The sequence below is a fragment of the Tetrao urogallus genome (genome assembly GCF_951394365.1).
Source record: "Tetrao urogallus genome assembly, chromosome: 9".
Lineage (NCBI taxonomy): Eukaryota > Metazoa > Chordata > Aves > Galliformes > Phasianidae > Tetrao > Tetrao urogallus.
In genome coordinates, this window is record NC_136822.1 from 22,968,460 (window position 1) to 22,987,579 (window position 19,120).

At 46.5% G+C, this 19,120-nt stretch overlaps 3 protein-coding genes across 3 annotated transcripts in view; 2 read left to right on the forward strand and 1 right to left on the reverse strand.

Moving 5' to 3' along the window:
- The window catches only part of MED12L (mediator complex subunit 12L), a gene marked incomplete at both ends in the record, with an annotated part of 102,037 nt that overhangs the window by 57,016 nt on the left and 25,901 nt on the right, over positions 1–19,120 (reverse strand). The window lies entirely within an intron of this gene.
- Positions 9,668–10,681, forward strand: P2RY14 (purinergic receptor P2Y14; the record flags this gene model as incomplete). Its single annotated transcript, XM_079539819.1, has 1 exon — positions 9,668–10,681. One exon carries the CDS (start codon positions 9,668–9,670, stop codon positions 10,679–10,681), a length of 1,014 nt encoding a protein of 337 aa, XP_079395945.1.
- GPR171 (G protein-coupled receptor 171) lies at positions 16,432–17,409 on the forward strand (the record flags this gene model as incomplete). Its single annotated transcript, XM_079539820.1, has 1 exon — positions 16,432–17,409. One exon carries the CDS (start codon positions 16,432–16,434, stop codon positions 17,407–17,409), a length of 978 nt encoding a protein of 325 aa, XP_079395946.1.

Consider the following 19,120-nt stretch of genomic DNA (forward strand, 5'->3'; position numbering starts at 1 on the left):
TGAGGACCGCCTGGCCACCACCACAGCCACCCCTCTGTAACCAGCTGAGCCCCAACATGTCCGTTTTCTCCCGTTTCTGGCTATGAAAACACATTCTCTGGCGGCTTCTGATGTAGAAGCTGACCAGTAGGACTATAAAAGCAGTTTCCTTTCATAGGCACTGAGCTCACACCAAATTATTTTCTTAATAAAAAAAAAAAATGACAAGACCAGGAGGTGGGAGTTTTGGAGTCCAGGGAAAGAAAAAGACTTATATGGCTAAGGGTGAAATACATTATCCGCTGTTCTTCAGCCACCAAAAGCATGTGATATACAGGAGGAGTCTTTCTGGAGACCATGCTCACCACCTTCTGACCCTTTGGAATTAACAGCTGTGTCTGCAGATCCTTATATATTAAAACTGGCTGGCATTTTGGAAAAATATCCATGTTTGCATAATAAAGTGACCCTTCAGTCTGCCCTGATGTCTGCAATCATTCCGATGGGGTGAAACTGCACACAGAGCTGAGGCTTCCTGCCTGCCCTGTAAGCACTTAATCCTCTGCCCCTGAACAAATGATTGCTTCTCTCTGAAGCACACAAAAAAATTATGTGTGCCGTAACATTTAATCCATCAGAGTGGCAGCCTGCACTTGAAAACAGCATTTCTCTCCTTCCTCTGGGACCTCACACACTCATGCAGAGCTGCACACTTCAGTCTTTTACTGAAGGCAGAACTTCTTCGGTAGCTTTAATGTAAACATTCTGGCAAGCTCCAACCAAGAATAACCAAGAAGTACAGCCATGGCATTAAGTGATCCTACAATGACATACTTCATAACCCAACATACAGCACAAAGAAGTCATCTCCAAAGCTGTTCACCCTTGGTTTCTGTTACTTGTCAGCATACGATCATGTTTTAGAAGAATTTCACACTAACAGCTGTGCAGCTTCAACTGCCCTCTGCACCATGAGCCCTGCACAGCTTCAGGGAAACCAACCAGAATCCACACGTCCCATTTGCCAACTGGTGTTTCTGAGTGCACTCAGCCTACTCAGCACTGCCTTCCTTTTCCAGTATTTGCTGCCTACTTGTGATCTTCAGAGAGGAAGGCCAACGACATTTCACTTCTGCTTCCCTTGCAAGCGGTTCTCCGCTTCTACTGTTCTACTTCTAACAATAAACAAAGTGAAAAAATGATACAAGTAAAGCTGAAGTAAGAGGGAGAATCACAAACAGGCTTTAAAGCCACTGGAACAGCTCTGAACATCTAGCATGAGAAGGTCCTTTTCAAGGGTTGCCTTTAAGCTTTTCCTCCCTTATCTCAGTGCATTAAACCCACGCACAAGATTGTGTTCTTCACTCATTATGAAAGGCAAACACTGCCACCAAACATTTCCTTTTGGGTAATAAAGTCAGGCTGCCCGTCCAAAGATTCCCCCTCAGCTTACTTCAAAATACTTAGGGTTCAACTACCCAGAAATATTTGGCAAAGCATAGGACAGAACCCGTGGCTTTGCAAGAACTAAGCGACAACATAGCATTTCAATCTAAAAAAATACAGATCTGTATCCTTCTATGAAGAACAAAATTGAGACTCCATTCAAAGGCAGGCTGCATTTAACAACATTTTCATACTCTTGTTCTGAGGATTCAAAGCAATGTACGTAAGCAGAGCCAAACAAGAATAACCTGCAATCAAAACCCAAGTATACAAAAGAATGCTAACAAAACTATCCTAGAATTCACTTCACACTGGAGATCAGTGCCAGTTGATGCCAGATCAGCATCAATGCCACAGAGGCCTGCACGCTCACATCTTTGTGTACTGCAGAACATTTCATCCACATGCTTTCATGAAAAGCCAGGTCCTGCCCCACTGACAAAAGAACCTCCTGACAGGTAACTCCATCCATAATTAGAGACGGCAGCTGTGTCATCCTACTGTCCTTACTGCTTCAGCATGTGCAGGACTGGCATTTCATTCAGGCAATTCCTGCATACAGCTTCACAGTCCCAGAGCCTGTCCTCGGTACCACTGCAGCCATTTCATGGACACCTACACTCCTACCTGCACAAAGCCAGGAGTTAACGTTCTATCCAGCACAGAAATCAGAAGGTTTCTCCATTAAGGATTCTTCCTTGGAAGAGTAGGACTCACCCCCGCTGCAGTGGCTTTCCACTTCTGTGCATACTTAGAGGCTTAGGGCATCAGTTATCAGCATGTTAGGGCAGCTGGCAGGGAAGACAGCACTGCGCTGCTGAGATGATTGCCAGGTGTGATGTTTCCAGGAAACCTCCGGTTGGTAAAGAGAATCAGAATATCAGGAATTGGAAAGGACCTTGAATGATCTTGTCCAATCCTCCTGCCGGAGCAGGAACACCTCAACCAGGTCACGCAGGAAAACATCCAGAACATCTCCAGAGGAGACCCCACAACCTGATTAAATTAAACTTTAAACATAGCAGACCAACCCCCTGCAGCAAGATATTTAATGGGCAACAACTTTGAGAGATAAGGAATAACTTCATGGACTGATTAAGACATTGTAGAGCACAGAATCTGAGTTTGTGGATTTTATGACTCTATAAAGGGAATTCTTCAGGCAAAGCATGGAGAAAGTTTACTGCTCTTAATTTACAATAAAAGGACAACAGATTCCCACAACTTAAGGCTTCCAGAGCTCCTTTCATTGAAAGAGAAAAGACAGTATGCAGCTATGTACAGAACTCAGCATAACTATTTCCCAACATTCACTTGCTTATTACCTAAAGGAGTGCATCCCAGAGAAAACTAAGCTTTTTTCCCTTTATACATCAAATTAAAGAGTAAGCACAATGCATTTCTCCCCGTGACCACAGCAGTGACACTGCTCAGACAAGCAGCTCAGGCTGAGGAAAAGAGCCCTGCAGATGCTGCTGTACACACTACCACGTACTGGTAATGTGTACATGGAAAAAAAAAAAAGAGACTTCTGTTCTTGCAAACATAAGAGTAACACTGATGTGCCTGTGGTTGTTCTGCAATGGAAGAGCCATTCCCAAGAAACCAGGTCCTCTGGCAGAGGGAATCCCAATTCCGTGCCACATAACTAAGCTTTTACCCAACACAGTGCACAGTTGCCTGTGCTGCACGTGGAAAACCCTAGAGGTAGTTTGAGGCCTTTTGTGATTGCCTTTCAAAATCGCTTCTCCTGGCAGACTTTTCTTCCCCCTCTGCAAGGATTTAATCTAGACAGAAATAGAGGATCGCTTACTTCAGTTTTAGGTTCAGATGAGGAAGCTATCGGAAAAAGCTCGCTGTGAGTCACAATGTGAAAGTTGTCCCTGGTCCCAAAAGGGATATTGAGGCTGCTGCTACTGGGAAAGAAGAAAATAAAAATTTAAAAACAAGAAAGAAGAAAAGCAAAGAAAAGTCTTTAAAGAATTAACTACAAAGTCTGCCTCAGAGGGCCGCAGGCTCATAAAGCTCTTCTATCCCACTCCTCATTTCCCAGCCCCAAAAATACACGACAATAGGACAGAGGGAAAGAGATGAAAAACTGTCTGCATGCCTTCTTGGAAGCATCTGAGAAGCCTGCTATGCTTGGTCCTTAGCTGGTGCAGAACATCCTCCAGAGGAGGACAAGCAGGGCAGTACTCACCCCACCGCCCCGCAGCAAGGCTCCCTGCCCCAGCAGCACAGCTCAGGACAGCTCGGGGCTGCCCAGACCCTGTAGCTCAGAGCAGCCCCACAGCTCAGGCAATCCTGGCTCCTGGCAGCAGAGCCCTACAGCCCAACATGCACCAGAGCACAGGCTGGGAGCTGCAGAGCTTCCCAATGCTGCACCTGGGCTGGCCTTCACAAAACTGACAGCCTGGTCTACCACCAAGCTTGCACAACACACAGGACCTGCGTCACAGGACCGCAGACACAGGTGTAAAGATGGAAGAGTCTGCACTGCCACTCAGCTGTCCTGCTTAGCACAGGAAGCCAGGCTCCAACCCAGGACACGTGCAATACCTCTCAGGTTCCATTTCTGCTTTCTGAGCAATTAAAGCAAATCTGAACTTCCCTGAAACACACATTGGTTAAAGCAAGGTAACATCCCACGATTATCAAAAGAAATTGCTTTCTCCTGGGCCCCACCTGGAAGCCTGGCACTCACAGGACACAGCTTCGCACCGCCCCCAGGGCTGCCAAAGCAGCCGAGCCCCAGGGCTTCCACCCACTGCTCACAGCCCATGGGGCTCCTTCCAGCCTAAGCAGAAGGGAGCAGCTGACCTTGGGGACAAAAGAGTCACATCCATCACACGGGCAGCAAGAACAGAGCAAAGGCCCATGCAGCTGCTCTTCTACACACCACAAGGTCACTCAGCAGCCACGCAGACAGAAAGCTCTGCTGCAGGGCTGTCACCCAGACTGCGTGACTCAGAGCAGGGCTAAAGCCTGCAACCCCTGGCACTCACCACTTCTCCCTCAAATCCTCCCTGCAAACTCAGGTCAGCACGCCCCGGCTGTGTGCACGATGGGCGCAGCGAAGCAGCAGAACCGCACAACTTCTGCAAGCATAGAAGGAGAGTCCGCCAGGGCAATGTGTATTCGAGGGGGCCCTGGGTAGTGCACTGTAAAACAGATTAAGTCATCTGCTAAACATTTGTTAACACTGCTGTACACCATTTACAAACTTTACTTTAATATAAATAGCAATATTTTTCCACATTCCTAATAAGAGATTATACTAGCTTCTTGTTTACCAAATATTTCAATGGGTTTTGTACTTGGTTTCAATGCCTCTCAGTAAACGTATGAGAAGAATAGGAAGGGAGGAAAGCAAACAGGCAGACAAGTGATTAAGGTTAAAAGAAAAACAAAACAAAACAAGATAAAACTGCAGAAAGCAGAAAGAAAATGGCCACAAAGCAGAGATTTATCACCTGTCCCAAGAATAAATCTCTGGGTCTCAGAGCACGCCCAGAGCAAACGTGACGCAACCCTGTGAACTCCAGTGCAGAACACTCCCATTAACAGAACAGAAGCCATCGGGGCAGCCAGCCTTACAGAAGAGGTCACGGCCAGGCCTGGGAACTGCTTAAGAAAAGAAAACACCCTAAACTTCAGCTCACTGCTTTGCTAAATGCACAAACGTGTCTCTTTTGAACCCAGCTCAAAGCTGATCTCTGCGGAAGGACGCCTGAGTGCACTAAAATAGCACTGCCCAGCTGCAGCACTGACATTTGGAGTACAGCAGGCAGAGCAGCAAGGCACCGGGAGCAGCTCCTCAGCTCTGCACTCCGAAGCACACACCGACAGCCGAGGACATCGAGGGAGGAACACACCAATGAGCACGGCAGGGCAGCGCAGGAGGCTTCGCTGTGAGCAGTAAGTAGCAACCTGCTGCCATTAATGCTGTACTTATGGAGCTTTATGTGATGAGGTGATCGCAAAGGCTGTGTTCTGTACTTGTATTTAACTGCTGAAAAGCTGAAAAATATTCCCCAGTGAAAGATGCTTTTGTGACAGATTTCTGTACTTGATCAACACTCCTCAACTTTTTTGTTAAACTTCTAAACAAGTTGTGGGTTTTTTCAACTGACAATGGAAAATCATTGAGGTGTAATACAAACCAGAACAAATAAATCCCTTAAAACACAAAGGAACTGTAAATAAATGCAAGAGATGAAGGCAGCCCCTGCCAGTGCAGGGCACTGCAGCAAGCGGAGCTGCTGTGTGTGGGGAGGGACTGCGGGGCACCACTGAAGGAAGCGGCCACGTATCTCCTCAGCAACTGCTTCTATTTTTATTGAGCTGGTGTCTTTGGCCGTAATAATAAAGCAGTACATGTGAAATCTGAGGAAAACATCCCTGCACCAGGTGAAATCCAAAGAGATCAGCAGCCCGTGGCAGGGGGTTGAAACTAGACGATCATTATGGTCCTTTTCAACCCAGACCATTCTATGATTCTGTTGTGACCCCAGAGCTTCTTCTGGAGCAGAATCATTGAGGCAAACCAGGCTGCTCACACACAAAGCAAAGCTGGAATGGGAAGTTTTAGAACCAGCACTCATTGATTCCTTTGCCAAACTACTCTGTTGGTCCTTAAACTAACATACTGATCCCTGCTGCTAAGCACACCAGCCTGTATCACCAGGCAGTAATGCAGGCGCTGATCTTTCAGTGCTGAAAGATTGAAGAGACAAAAGCAGAATGAAAATTTCAACTTCTTGTTAGGAAAATGAGGCTGTCAGATTTCACACAGCACAGCGACCCTCAGACAAGAAGAAATGAAGCAGTTCCTGGTTCCACCCTTGAGGAGTCCTTGCTCTGCAACCAAAGGAGCTCACGCTGCCTCCATATAGCAAGAAAGCTTGCTATTGTAACAGCAAAGCAAACGAGCTTATCTACAACTGCTCCTCACACCCACTGGCTCTCCTCACAGGCTTTGTCCTTCAGAACACCAGAAATTAACCACAAACGCCAAGGAAGCATCACACACAATCCAAACGCCTGTTCCAGTTTTGGTCAGGAGAACCTGTTGGTGCTGCAGGCACCACGCGGTGCCCACAGGACACCACTCCCCCCGCGCTGCAAAGGGCTGCAGGCAGACACAGCACCCCCAGGAGCACTGCCCACGGCAGGGAGATCCCTGCGGTGCCTGCACTGCTGTCAGTGATGCTGAGCAGGACAGTGGCAGCAGGGCGGCTGCGCAGGGCTGGTGTGAGATGCTTGCGGGAGGGAATGACAGACAGGTCCAGGCCTTGGCACATGATCTGAAAAGAACCCCAAGGGCTTTCTGAGCTGGAGGTGGCCCAGGCCCAGCATTTGGCTTCATTTATCCCACGCTCAGGAAGTAAAGAGCTTGTAAGGAAAACTGAACACCATGACAAAATACCTGCACCAATAACTGACTCTTACCTCATCACTAGAATATTCCAAATCTTGCTTTTTTTGGACCAAAAAGGGAGAAGCACAGCTACAATGGACAGAGTTGGATGCCTGCTCTCCCCATGCTGAGCTCAGCACTGGACAGACCCACTCTGCCCCACACCAGCCTGCAGAGGTCCCAAAAGCGAGGAAGGCACTGAGACCCTCTGAAAGCCACTGCCATGCTCAGGAGAGCCCCTTCCTTTGAGCCAGGTCCGAGCATACCACACAGGCTGCTATCTCTATTAGTTGCTTACTACCTTTTGCTACAGGAGCACCACTGAAGCTTCTCTGCCACTCTGTGCCCAGCGCTGCACTGAGCACACGGCCAGGCTCTGCCCCAAGGGCCGCACACAGACCCTGCTGCAGAGCACACCTCCATCAGGGCTCTTCTATCAGCCCTCTCTCAAAACGTCAGAGAGAAGCTTGGCATGTTCTTCCTCAGTGGTAAATGCCATTTAGCAGTTCAGAAAAGAGTTCTGGAGAAAATGACCACCATCAATCTTTTCTGACCCAGCAGCTGCACTGCATGTCTACCAAACAGCAGCATTAATTTCCACAAATAGCTGAAAATGTTCACTTAATACTGCAGAACACACTCAAGACAACAAAAACCCACTCCAGTATGAGCGAGTGCCTGTCAGAGAGCTGGATGCCCGACCAGGTGAGAAAAAGCACAGGTAACTTTTACCAGGAACGCCAACAACGTGATGTGAGCAGCAGAGCCACAAGCCTCGAGCTGCGTGCATACAGTGATGGTCCAGGATAAACACAGCTGCTCCCACCATGGCTGTGTTCCGGAGCAATGCTGAGGGCCTGCTGACAGATTGCACAGGGCAGCACCGTGATGACAGCTCTAACCACCGTGCTTCCTGCCCAGCAGATCGCTCCGCTGGAGGACAGGCCCTGCGCTAACGATGGAAGGCTCTCGAGGCCCTTAGCACCTCCACTAAAAGCACCCAGCAGTCCGATCCAGAAAGGTAAGGGCATGCCACAGGTGTGGAAAGGTTTAGCATCTGTCTTGGACTTTGGCCTCCTTCTCAGGCACAGACAGCTGGTAAATCTGCTGCCATCAGAAGCGATATCTTCCATGTCTAGTCTCCTCCTCTACAGACAGTAGACAAAGCTACAGCAGCCACATCTCTGAGCACTGACCACATACTCCTGAAATAATCTTTTGTAGTATGATATGTTAGCATGAGAACTACTTTGCAGACTTCCCAAGCCATTTAGTACCTGCTGCTGCCAGGCCCAAGAACCAAACCTCCCACATACATTACTTAGCAAACCCAGCAGGCAAGGAACAACTCTCAAGCACACAATGTGGGGAGAGAAGGTCCTGCTCAGACAGCCTTGCAGGACAGACAGGACACACAGCAGACAGCAGTGGGAAGAGAACAGCTTTCAGACGGTAGGTTACTGCTCTAAATAAGAATGCCATTTGTTGGTGGTGCTCCCCCCCGACTGAGGATACATGGGAGAAGCAGAGATCCCCCTCCTAGCAGTATCACCCCAAACCTCACCTCTTATTACCTCACAATCCTAGCACACCCACTCACCTGGCGGCTCTGTTCTTACAGCCACTCACCACACCAACTTCAGCCTCAAAAAATTCAGCCAAACAGAAACAAGTGCCTTGACTTGAGAAAAGCCTGAAAATAAGAGAGCAGGCCAGCCTGTGGGAAGACAAGAGGCAGAGATGAACTGCAGCTCTGGGCACATTACAGGCTCATTATTCCACTCATCAAAGCAAGTTCCAGAACAGCCACAAAGTTCGTCAGCCTTTATAACCTCCTCCAGAGACACAAAGAAAACAACACACCAAGGGAAACTTTTACCTCTGTGAAATAAAGTTTCCATTTCCAGTTACTGCTAGGTTGAAATGGGGTTCTACCTGCTACACAGAGGCACCAGCTATTGGCTCTCAATTGCAGCAGTAAGGAAATGATTCATCTTCCAGCAAACAGGATGTTTCTCTCCCCCTGCTCTGCAGCACACGTTTTCCAGTTGCCCAGGTTTTCATGTGCCCACGAAGCAGCAATATATACCTGTCTGTTCAGGCTTCCCTACAGCGGGTAATTTACCCTGCCAAAGAGAAGCAGACAGCAGATGTGATTTCTTGGAGCCTCCCTGGGGATCCTCTAAAATTTGAGCCTGAATGACTTGGGAGGGCACTCTCACTTCTAATTCATGCTAATATAGACACAACATGGTATGCTGTGTTACTAAAAGCTTAAAGCAAACTATGCTAGCTGCACAGAAGGCTCTCCCTCAAGAAAGGATCAGAAAATACTATTAGTATTTTAGCACTTATTAGTTATTCCCAGGCTTGACTAATAAAGCATGTTTGCAATGACCATATTCAAAACACTTTTACAAGGAACTTTTATACCAGTCATCTGTTTCCAGGTAAATCAGTGCTAAAATACACGAGTTGTTCAGGGTTAATGAGGTGCATTTGCAGTCACTGAACACTGTGGCTTCCCAGCATGTAGGCTCAACTAAAAAACACAGGACAGGATTTGAGCAAAATAGATGGACCCAAATCTAGAAGAAACGACAGAAGCCCAAAACAGCAGCATGCCCCTGAATACCAGCACTGAGATAGCACCACCTGGAAAGCATTTACTGTACTGGAAACAGTAACGTGGTTTCTGAGAAGTACACCAAGTTTACTTTGAAATAAGATTAGAAATCCTACACTGATTAGCAGAAAGCACAGTTGTGTGTTATCTTACTGAGATAATATTTCTTCTGCTTCTAGGAACAAAGACATTGTAAGATGTTCAATTCCAGCACAAACTCCTCAGGAAGCAGCTGCAGTAACAGCACAGTAATAACAAAGACAGTCATTCCCCTGATCTACTGCCTGATTTTCGTGGTAGGACTGCTGCTGAACGGCGTGGCAGCATGGATCTTCCTGTGCATCTCCAGCAAGAAGAGTTTTATCGTCTATCTCAAAAACATCGTCGTCGCAGATCTCCTGATGAGTTTGACATTTCCTTTCAAAATCCTCGCCGATTCGGAAATTGCACCTCCACAGCTCAACACGTTTGTGTGCAGGTACTCTGCTGTTGTTTTTTATGCAAACATGTATATCGGAATAACGTTTTTTGGCCTCATCGGTTTTGACAGGTACTACAAAATCGTGAAGCCTTTATTCACCTCCTTTGTCCACACGGCTCACTACAGTAAGGTTATCTCTGTCATCATATGGCTACTGATTATGTTTATAACGCTTCCAAATATGATTTTAACTAACGAAATCCCTAAAGCAAATTATTCCAGAACATGCATCGGTCTTAAAAGCGAACTTGGCAAACAGTGGCACAAGGTGTCCAGTTATATTTGTACAGGGATTTTCTGGATTGTTTTCCTCCTACTCATCATTTTTTACACTTCAATCTCAAAAAAAATATACAGCTCCTACAAAAAGTTCAGACGGAACTCAGAGTTCACTAAGAGGAAAACCAGCCGTAATATATTCACCATCATGTTCGTGTTTGTCCTCTGCTTTGTGCCGTACCACTTCTGCCGAATCCCGTACACCCTGAGCCAGACCAGCTCACAGTTCGACTGCCGCTCGCAGAGAGCTCTGTTCCACGCCAAGGAGTTCACTCTGCTATTATCTGCTGCCAACGTCTGCCTCGACCCCATTATTTATTTTTTCCTCTGCCAACCTTTTAGAGAAAGGCTGTATCAAAAACTGCACCTCAAGCTGAAAACGTCAGGTGAGGCTGAAATCACCAAATCGAGGAGATCAAACACGCTTCAGGAAAGCGTGAACATTCTGTAAGTTCAGGTCTGTAGAATAACGCAGGCTTGAAAGTTGCCCCAGAATGCAAACACTGACACTGCAGAAAGAAACTGAACAGGTGATGACCAGCAATAAACCGAAAAAGGTTTCAAGCACGAAATACCAAGCAATGTTCTCTATATAAGAAGTCTATCGCATGCTGTCGGTGTATTTACTACGTGGTATTTCAGCTGACTATGACTGCACTGAGGTGCATTGTGACCTATCTGGATCTCAGAAAAGAGTAACTGGAACAAAACATTCTGGAGTGCCAGGCCACAGTTCTGAAAGAATTATCCCAGCCTTGAAGTGCCCTCATTCCTCATGAAGCCATGCAGGACACATCTGAGGAGCAGCAGGGCAGCCCAAAGGGCCTGCGAACAACAGATCATCCCAGCTCAACCGGAGCAGACCCCCTGAAGCAACACGATCAGCTCAGCCGGGCCTCCCCGGCTCAGCCTCTGCCACGGAGAGCTCTCTGTGCATTCAGCAACTCAGACAGCAAAGCCTTTAATGAAGTGCTCAAATGCTTTAATGACCTGCCAAAGAAAAGGCAGCTCTGTACGTGTGTTGTATATATATATACACATATATATACATATAATGTGTATTTATACATATAGGCAGTTGTGTATGTGTATATATATGTATGCATGAGGAGTGATCAAACCCTCAAAGATCTGCACAAAGCCTGAAAAAACACAAAAAACAACTGGTGCAACTTACAAAAATATTTTGACTTTCTTAAGCAAATTGTTCTACAAGTTTAGAGAATTAGACAACATGACTTTCCGTCATCCTAAGGCATCAAGGAGTCAGAGAACTAAGATATAATGTTCAATATAAGAAAATGTATAAAGAGGGACCCTTCCACAAGCTGGTAAGCACTGTGCCGTACTGTTCAGGGCTTTTTCACAAAGCATGGCATACACCAAACTCACGCACACCCTCTCTGCTGCTGCAGGAGGTAAGAACAGTTCAGGAGCAGTGTAGGAACCGGAAGGTCATACACTGAAATCCAGAAGGAATGGTTTTCCTGTGCTTTTGGCACTATGGTAAAACACATAACTATGTACAGAAGTAACAGCTGAAACACCAACCTTCCACATGCAACTGTAATCTTCTTTTAGTGATATTTTTCAGTGCAGCCTTTTTTTTTTTTTCCCCAATCATCATAAAGGGAAACTGTACCAATGCATTAAGCATCCACAAAAGCTTTCCAGAAATGACTATGGAAGCTCTCATTTTGCATAACAAAGAAGTTACAGGAACAGAAATAACACCTATTACCTTTCTGCCACTGTATGTTACTTTAACCCAAGCAGGTAGCGTCTCAGGGTGAATACTTTGTTTAAATACACTGTCTTTGTAAGTTTTCCAAGGCTGTGGGCAACTTCTCTTGGTCTGACATCACCAACCTGCAGTAACAGTACACCACCATCCTTGACCATGAACTCCCTGACTCGCACTGAAGCTTTGCAGGCTCTTCCTTTCAAGCAAGATAAATAATTTGAAAGGGAAGGGAATCTTTGGATTTGTAGGTGGCTTCTTATAATTGATGGCAAAAACATTTGGTTCCTTACATGAGATGGATTTTATTTGCCTACATAAACCTAAGTAATTGCATATGTCAAAATACAGCGGCACACAGTGATGAAATCCATGTCTGCAATTCACATTTGTACAACTTTTTTTTATTACTTTGCAAGCTTTGGGGGGAAAAAACCCCAAAAACTATTGCTACTGAAGAATTGTCTCTGCATCCTACCAGCTTACCAACACTACAATGACAAAAATCTACACACAGCACCTCAGATGAAAGCATGCTGATGCCATACATTGTTTCCAGAGCAACACTGAATTCCAAGCTTCTGATGAGTTTCAATTAAAAAGCAAAAAACAACTCCTTCCAGTAACTTCACTGCTCAGGAAACATTTTGAGACCACTGACCCTACAGCAATCCGGTACTGAGGGAGCCACAGGTCTCAAGGAACTCCATTATCCAGCCAAGCTTCTGCTCCACATTGCCAACCTTGCTCTGCTGTATAAACCAGGACGGAAAGGTACACTGATAAGTTAATTCTGTGACACTTTTCCCAGCACACCATGTCTCAGATAACCCTGGCAAGCAATTCAGACACCCAAGTCCTGTAGTCCCACTAGGAACCAGCTCTTGCCCTGCCCGCATACTTCCCTAAAATTGTTGCAGTGAAATTTATGGGTAACCGAGGCTAAATCAGGTTCCCATTTGAGGGGTTATGCTTAGCAAATGGAAATCCTTCCTCCAAGCACTATTTAAGGAGAAAAAGTTCATTACACAACATTCTCAACATACAAAAAATCCCACGTGGCCTGAAACCAGCAATGCGGCTCCTAGAGGTTAATTGTGCAAGAAGCCATCTCCAGTAATGATCGATCTCCACTGCAAACAACAAGAACATCTCACCCAAGGGGAGTCTGATGCCACTTGTTGGTACACAGCAGACCTTGCAGTCACAGCCAGCAGATGCAGCAAGGGCTACACGTTACAGCTGCCAGCTGCAAGCCATGGCACAGCAGGGCAGGCCTAGCGCTCCTGACAGAAGGCTCCGAGGGGCCCAGGGAGCTGCTGGCTGCTGCACTGCCCCCATGGTGCGCCTCGCTCTGCCAGCTGAGTTCTCCCAGCACGCCCAGGCCCTGCTGAGCTCACACCACATCACAGCCAACAGCTCGGGACCCCTCAGAAGGGGCCAGCAACGCACACACTGCTGGGCACATCTGCTCTCCCTGTGTGCGTAAACAGAAATGCCAGCAACTCTTCTCTTCATCACAAAGAGCTATTTCTGCACAGAACTCATAACAACAACCCTTGTGCCAAGTACACCTACATTTTTCACTTACAATGCAGACCTATTATAGTGGGATAAAACCTTTTAATCTGTTAACGAAAGCCACAGAAATCTTTAAAAGCAGACGGTGGATTTGTTTGCACGTGTTTGGGCACAGAACGCGTGAGTGGGGCACAGGATGGGGCAGAGGGCGCAGATCACTCCCCAGGGATGCTCTCAGCGCTCACCTCACGCCCCGCACAGGAAGAGAGGGAAAATCCCTCAGGACTGATTTGCATCATCTGCTCACCACCGTGCCTCGGAACGGCTCCAACTGCTTCTCTGAGTCGAAAAGCTGAAAGAAAACTGACTCTTTGAGAGGGTTGTCTGCCTATCATCACGTAAATGACAGAAAATCACAAAAAAGCCAGTGCTTCCCCTGTATTGTGCCCGGCTGCAAGTTCTGCAGTCAGCACACACTGACTTATACATCCGCAGGCACACCAAGCTCACTGAAGACATCAGACGAGAGGCGAACCCAAACCCTCAGCAGCACAGATCCAGGCCCGGCCCAGCCTCACAAGCATGGAATACCAACACAGGTCCTGCTGGACCCTGCCCTGAGGAGCGCACTGTGAATGAGCCCACGGCAGCCCGCGGAGAGGCAGAAAGCACAGGCAGCTCCCCAGGGGCCAGCCCCAGATGGGCCAAAGGCATCCCTCAGTGCAGCGTCCTCACACCCAGAGCCAGGAATGGGCCGAGGGCTGTCACGGGGCACAGTGTGTGCAGACCCTCACCACTGCCCTCACACTGCGCCTCCGCCACAGAGCCGCACAGCTCCAGAGCACACCAGCCTGCTCCCACCCACAGCAGCTCACAGCCCTTCCCTCCCTCCGGCCTCTCTCCATCCCAGTCTGCACAACGGAGCTGGCTTGTGCGGGAGATGCACAGAAAACAGACCGAACTCTGCATTTCAAGTTAAAAAGTAAGTGGTACCGTGCAGCTTAGCCTTGCACAACAGCCTAACATCAGCCCACATCTGCTCAAAGCTGACCAAAGGAGCACTCCAGATTAAGAAGCTTTGCAAACATCTCAACAAATATAGTCTGAACTTTCAGCCTATGACTAAATCTAAAACCAGACATTCTTAACTTGGTTTTTCACATGGCTCTGGTGCACAGTATGTAAATTCCTGAGGATTCTCAACTACCAGGGCACTAACAAGACAGGTTTCAGTGCCAATATTTTAGTAGTGCCTGGCAAACCTCTAAAGGTTTTAACTCCTAATAGAAGTACCTCCCCCCCAGGTCACACGGTGCTCCCCCAGCTGCCCCCACTGGGCTCCCCATCCCCGTGCATCCCCTGCCTGCACTGTAGGAAGGGAACAACCACAGCACCAGAGGGCAGCTCCACGGGGGCTCACATCCTGCTGTCACTTCTCCAGGTAACTTTCATGTGCCTCGGTTGCTTGAACGCTGGTTTTAATTGCGTCAGCCAGAGCATTTAAAAACCACAGACATGTTAAAAAAAAACAGCAGAGACAGCAAGGGGAAAACATTAACCTGCTCTTGCACCATGAGAAAACATGCTGAGAGACACCGAATGCTAACAGACTGCTGCTCCGGATCCTCCCAGGGCCCTAAGACAGGTATGTGCTTGTCAGTCCTTGTCTGCTTCCCTCTGCCTACACCTAGGTAAATCCAGGGCTTGAAGTCCAGCCGTGCAGAGTGCAGGCACAGCAGGCCCAGGAGCCCAGCAGGGCAGCTGTCAGCAGCACCCAGCACAGCGCGCACGTCGGAGCCAGGCAGCACTGCCTGTGCAGGGGGACGCCAGCCCTGAGCCTGGGCTGGGCAGCACTGCCTGTGCCCAAACCCACTGTGAAAGGGTACATCTGCAAGACAGCAGAGGCCAACTAGAAAGGCAATGCCTTTCTAGGCATTTTAAACCACTCTACAAGTATCTGCAGTCAATTGTATTTACTGAAACACAAATTACGTTCATCTGGATATGTGATTTACAGCAGAAAGCAAGTGTGAAAATGCAGCACTTCACTTGTGCATTAGACAATCAGAATAACGTAGTGCTATAAAAACTGATGCAGATTTAGGCTATTTGAGGTGCCCTTCATCCCAAGGAACTCTAGTGTACCTCCTGTGTAGCTGACACTGTGCTGCAGTCCGTCAGCGTAGCAAACAAAAAAGTGTGGTTGCTGAGTAGCAGATTTAGTTAAAATAGCACAATTTCTACTTTCCTTCCCTCTAATTTCTAGTGAAGCCTAAAAACAAGGCAAACAAAGTTATTTGATAGCAGCTTTTCCCAAAACATGCCTTTTTTAAAAAGGCTTGATTTAAATCTGCAATTCCTTTATCCTCTGCTCAGGTGAAAGAGACAGCAAAAACGTAGAACTGAGAACTGCCCGGCCATCCAGCCAACGCATTGCACGTTGGCTTGACAGGGCACTAACCTCAAAACTTCTAATATACTTTCCTAAAGCGAGATTGCTACAACATTACCCTTCATTTTTAAATGCAGCTTCACCTGCCCTAAAGCTGCAAAGTTTCGTGCGACCGTCTTTAACCAGACGCTTAACCTGAAGCGGTTTCATAGCTTTTGTGGGTTTGCTTTTTTTTCCTGAGCCTCGCATGCAACCTGAAAGACTGCTCTTGTGGAAACACTGCTGAGAAGAAGTCTATATGCTTCCAAGAACAAATCCTATGCATTCCCAAACATTTCTGACAGGAGAAAAAAGCTCTCTCAAACATTTGTGAAGCAGGATGAGAAAAACGCATATTTTGTCCTGACTGCATCTTCTCGTGAAATCACACACACAAAACTCTCAGAGAACAATGAATATTGCTCAGAAAAGCTGATGTCTTCTCGGCTGTTTCTCGTAGGTTCTTGATCTCTCCAGCCAGCAAAGCAACGTGCACAAGAAGTTCACAATGCCAAACAACGCTTCACAATGCTACATCAAAACAGAACTAGAACCTTTCACCTATTTTTACTACTTGATCTTTCTTACGGGTTTCCTGGGGAGCTGTTTTGCGCTGTGGGCATTCACACGAAAAGGTCAGAAGCAGAAGTGTATGAGCATCTACTTAACCAACCTCCTAACTGCAGACTTCTTGCTGACTTTGGCGTTGCCAGTAAAAATAACAGTTGACCTAGGCGTTGCGCCCTGGAAACTGCAGATATTCCACTGCCAAGTGACAGCCTGTCTCATCTACCTGAACATGTATTTATCAATTATATTCCTGGGATTTGTAAGCATGGATCGTTACCTTCAGCTCATGCACAGCTCTAAGATCTATCGCATTCAAGAGCCTGGATTTGCCAAGGTTTTGTCTGCAGTCGTATGGACAATGGTTCTCCTTATAACAGTGCCTAACATGGCTATTCCAATAAAAACCATTGAAGAAAGACCTAACGCAAGGTGCATCGATCTCAAAACAAAATTTGGGAGAGACTGGCACGTGTTTACTAACTTTGTGTGCACAGCAATATTCCTGAATTTTTCAGCCCTGATACTCATTTCCAATTTCCTCGTTGTCAGACAGCTCTACCAAAACAAATACAGCGAGAGCTACCCCAATGTGAAGAAAGCCCTGGTGAGCATACTGCTGCTAACAGCAGCCTACCTGCTGTGCTTCCTTCCCTACCACGTCGTTCGCATCCCTTACACTCTGAGCCAGAGTGACACCATAACCAGCTGCTCTCTGAAGCAAACTCTCTTTCAAGCGAAAGAATCTACCTTGCTCTTTGCAGTATCAAACCTCTGTTTTGACCCAATTCTGTATTATCGTCTTTCCAGTGTATTCAGACTGAAAGTTAATGAGGCTTTTGTGGCATCCAAACAGGCAAAGGTTTCCACAGATGAAGAGGCACAGCACCAAAGCGAGCAGTGGGTGCAAAAGTACTGATTCTAAAGTACCCAGAAAGGATGTGCAAACACATAACCTGAACAGCCATTGTGCAACTGGAAACAGCTGCTACCACCAACATTACCACTGGATGGATGAGAAGACTCACATCACCAAACCAAACCAGCAAAGCACTCGGTGTCGCTTTTTGGAAATACTGCAGCTATCAGTGCCAACCTACAAACAGTCAGCAATAATGTGTAATAAAGCTCGTTGAGACACACCCAAATATACATTCTTAGTATTTATGGTAAATACTTTGGGCTCTCCCTAAGTAAAATATTGTATTCTTAACAGATTGAAGAGCTTGGTGGAATGAAGTAAAGATTTGTTTCCAAACAGCAGCTCATGGCCTGCAAAGCTTCTCACAGACACAATTAACCCAAACGCATTTTAAAGGGCATTACTTAATCCAGAACGCAGTGTTAAGCTGCACTGATTAACAAACTATTGCATCTGCTTACATCTCACCCGTAATTCCCATAAATAAACCTTCTGTTCTTGTCAAGTTCCACTGCCCTCCTGTGATGCTACTGCACTGAACTTAAAAACCAGCAACATGTGAGTACAGAAGATTCAAGGCAACTGTAAAATGAGAATAAAGAGTAAGCAGAAATACTCACTGTGTGGTCTTTGCTTGTATTTATAAAAATTTATAAAGCAGTAACTAAAAGCATTTATGTATATATGTATACACACACACTATTATTTTTATTTATTTTTTACAAGCACTTCTACAAATAACGTATTTATAGAATAGATGATAATCACAGTGAAAAAACAATTTGCTCAGGCAAAGTCAAACTGCCAGGATTAACTCCATCTGACCAAAACTTTGGCAGAAACAAAAATAACTAACTTACATGGTTCAAGACATAAATCAGACTTCAAGCAAGCACTCAAAACCGGCCTGAAAAGAAACAGCTGATTCAATATTCTCATAAAAACAAATCACCTGTAGCAACCCAAAATTAAAGCAAGGAAGGCGGGAGGCCAGGAGGAATCACATCACACACCAGCTGACACCTCCTGTACTGGTAGGATTCAACACTGCTTAACAATTACCATTGTTGTTTCTAAACAAAACCAAAACAGTTTGAGCAGACACTCCACTTCCTGCCCGCTCAGCCTGGGGCCCTCTGCCCAGCACTGCAGCAAACATGCAGTATTGTTACGTAAATAAATATCTAAAAATCAACCAAATGAGGATTTGGGATCTGGAACGCTACTCACGGAGTTCTCTGCAGTTCCCATGAGGTCCCAGGCCAACAGAGTAACAGAAGCAGCCCAAAAGCCATACTACAAACAAGAGGAAGTGGGAGGAAGGAAATAGCACCATTCCATCCATCACACTTCAGATATTTCAGTACTCATCCGTTAGTCCAACTACTAGATCAGATTTTCTATTTAGCAAACCTCCATCAAACCCTGGAATGTGGCATTGGCAATGTAGTACCATCTCCCTTCTCTGCTAGGTTAGCATAAATCACTACCGCTCAGGCACTTCTCCAGTAGCATGTTTTCCTTTGGTAAGATGAAGCTCCTGCATGTTGCACATCCTGCAGCACACAGCGGGCACGCGCAGCAGGAGCTGATTGGGAGCCCTCAAATGAAGCTGGCTCTGCTCCCTGCACATAGTGAACACTTCTTCCTTCAAGTGCTTTTATTTGCCATCACAACAGCCAACGCTGCTCTGTGCCCAACCAGAATT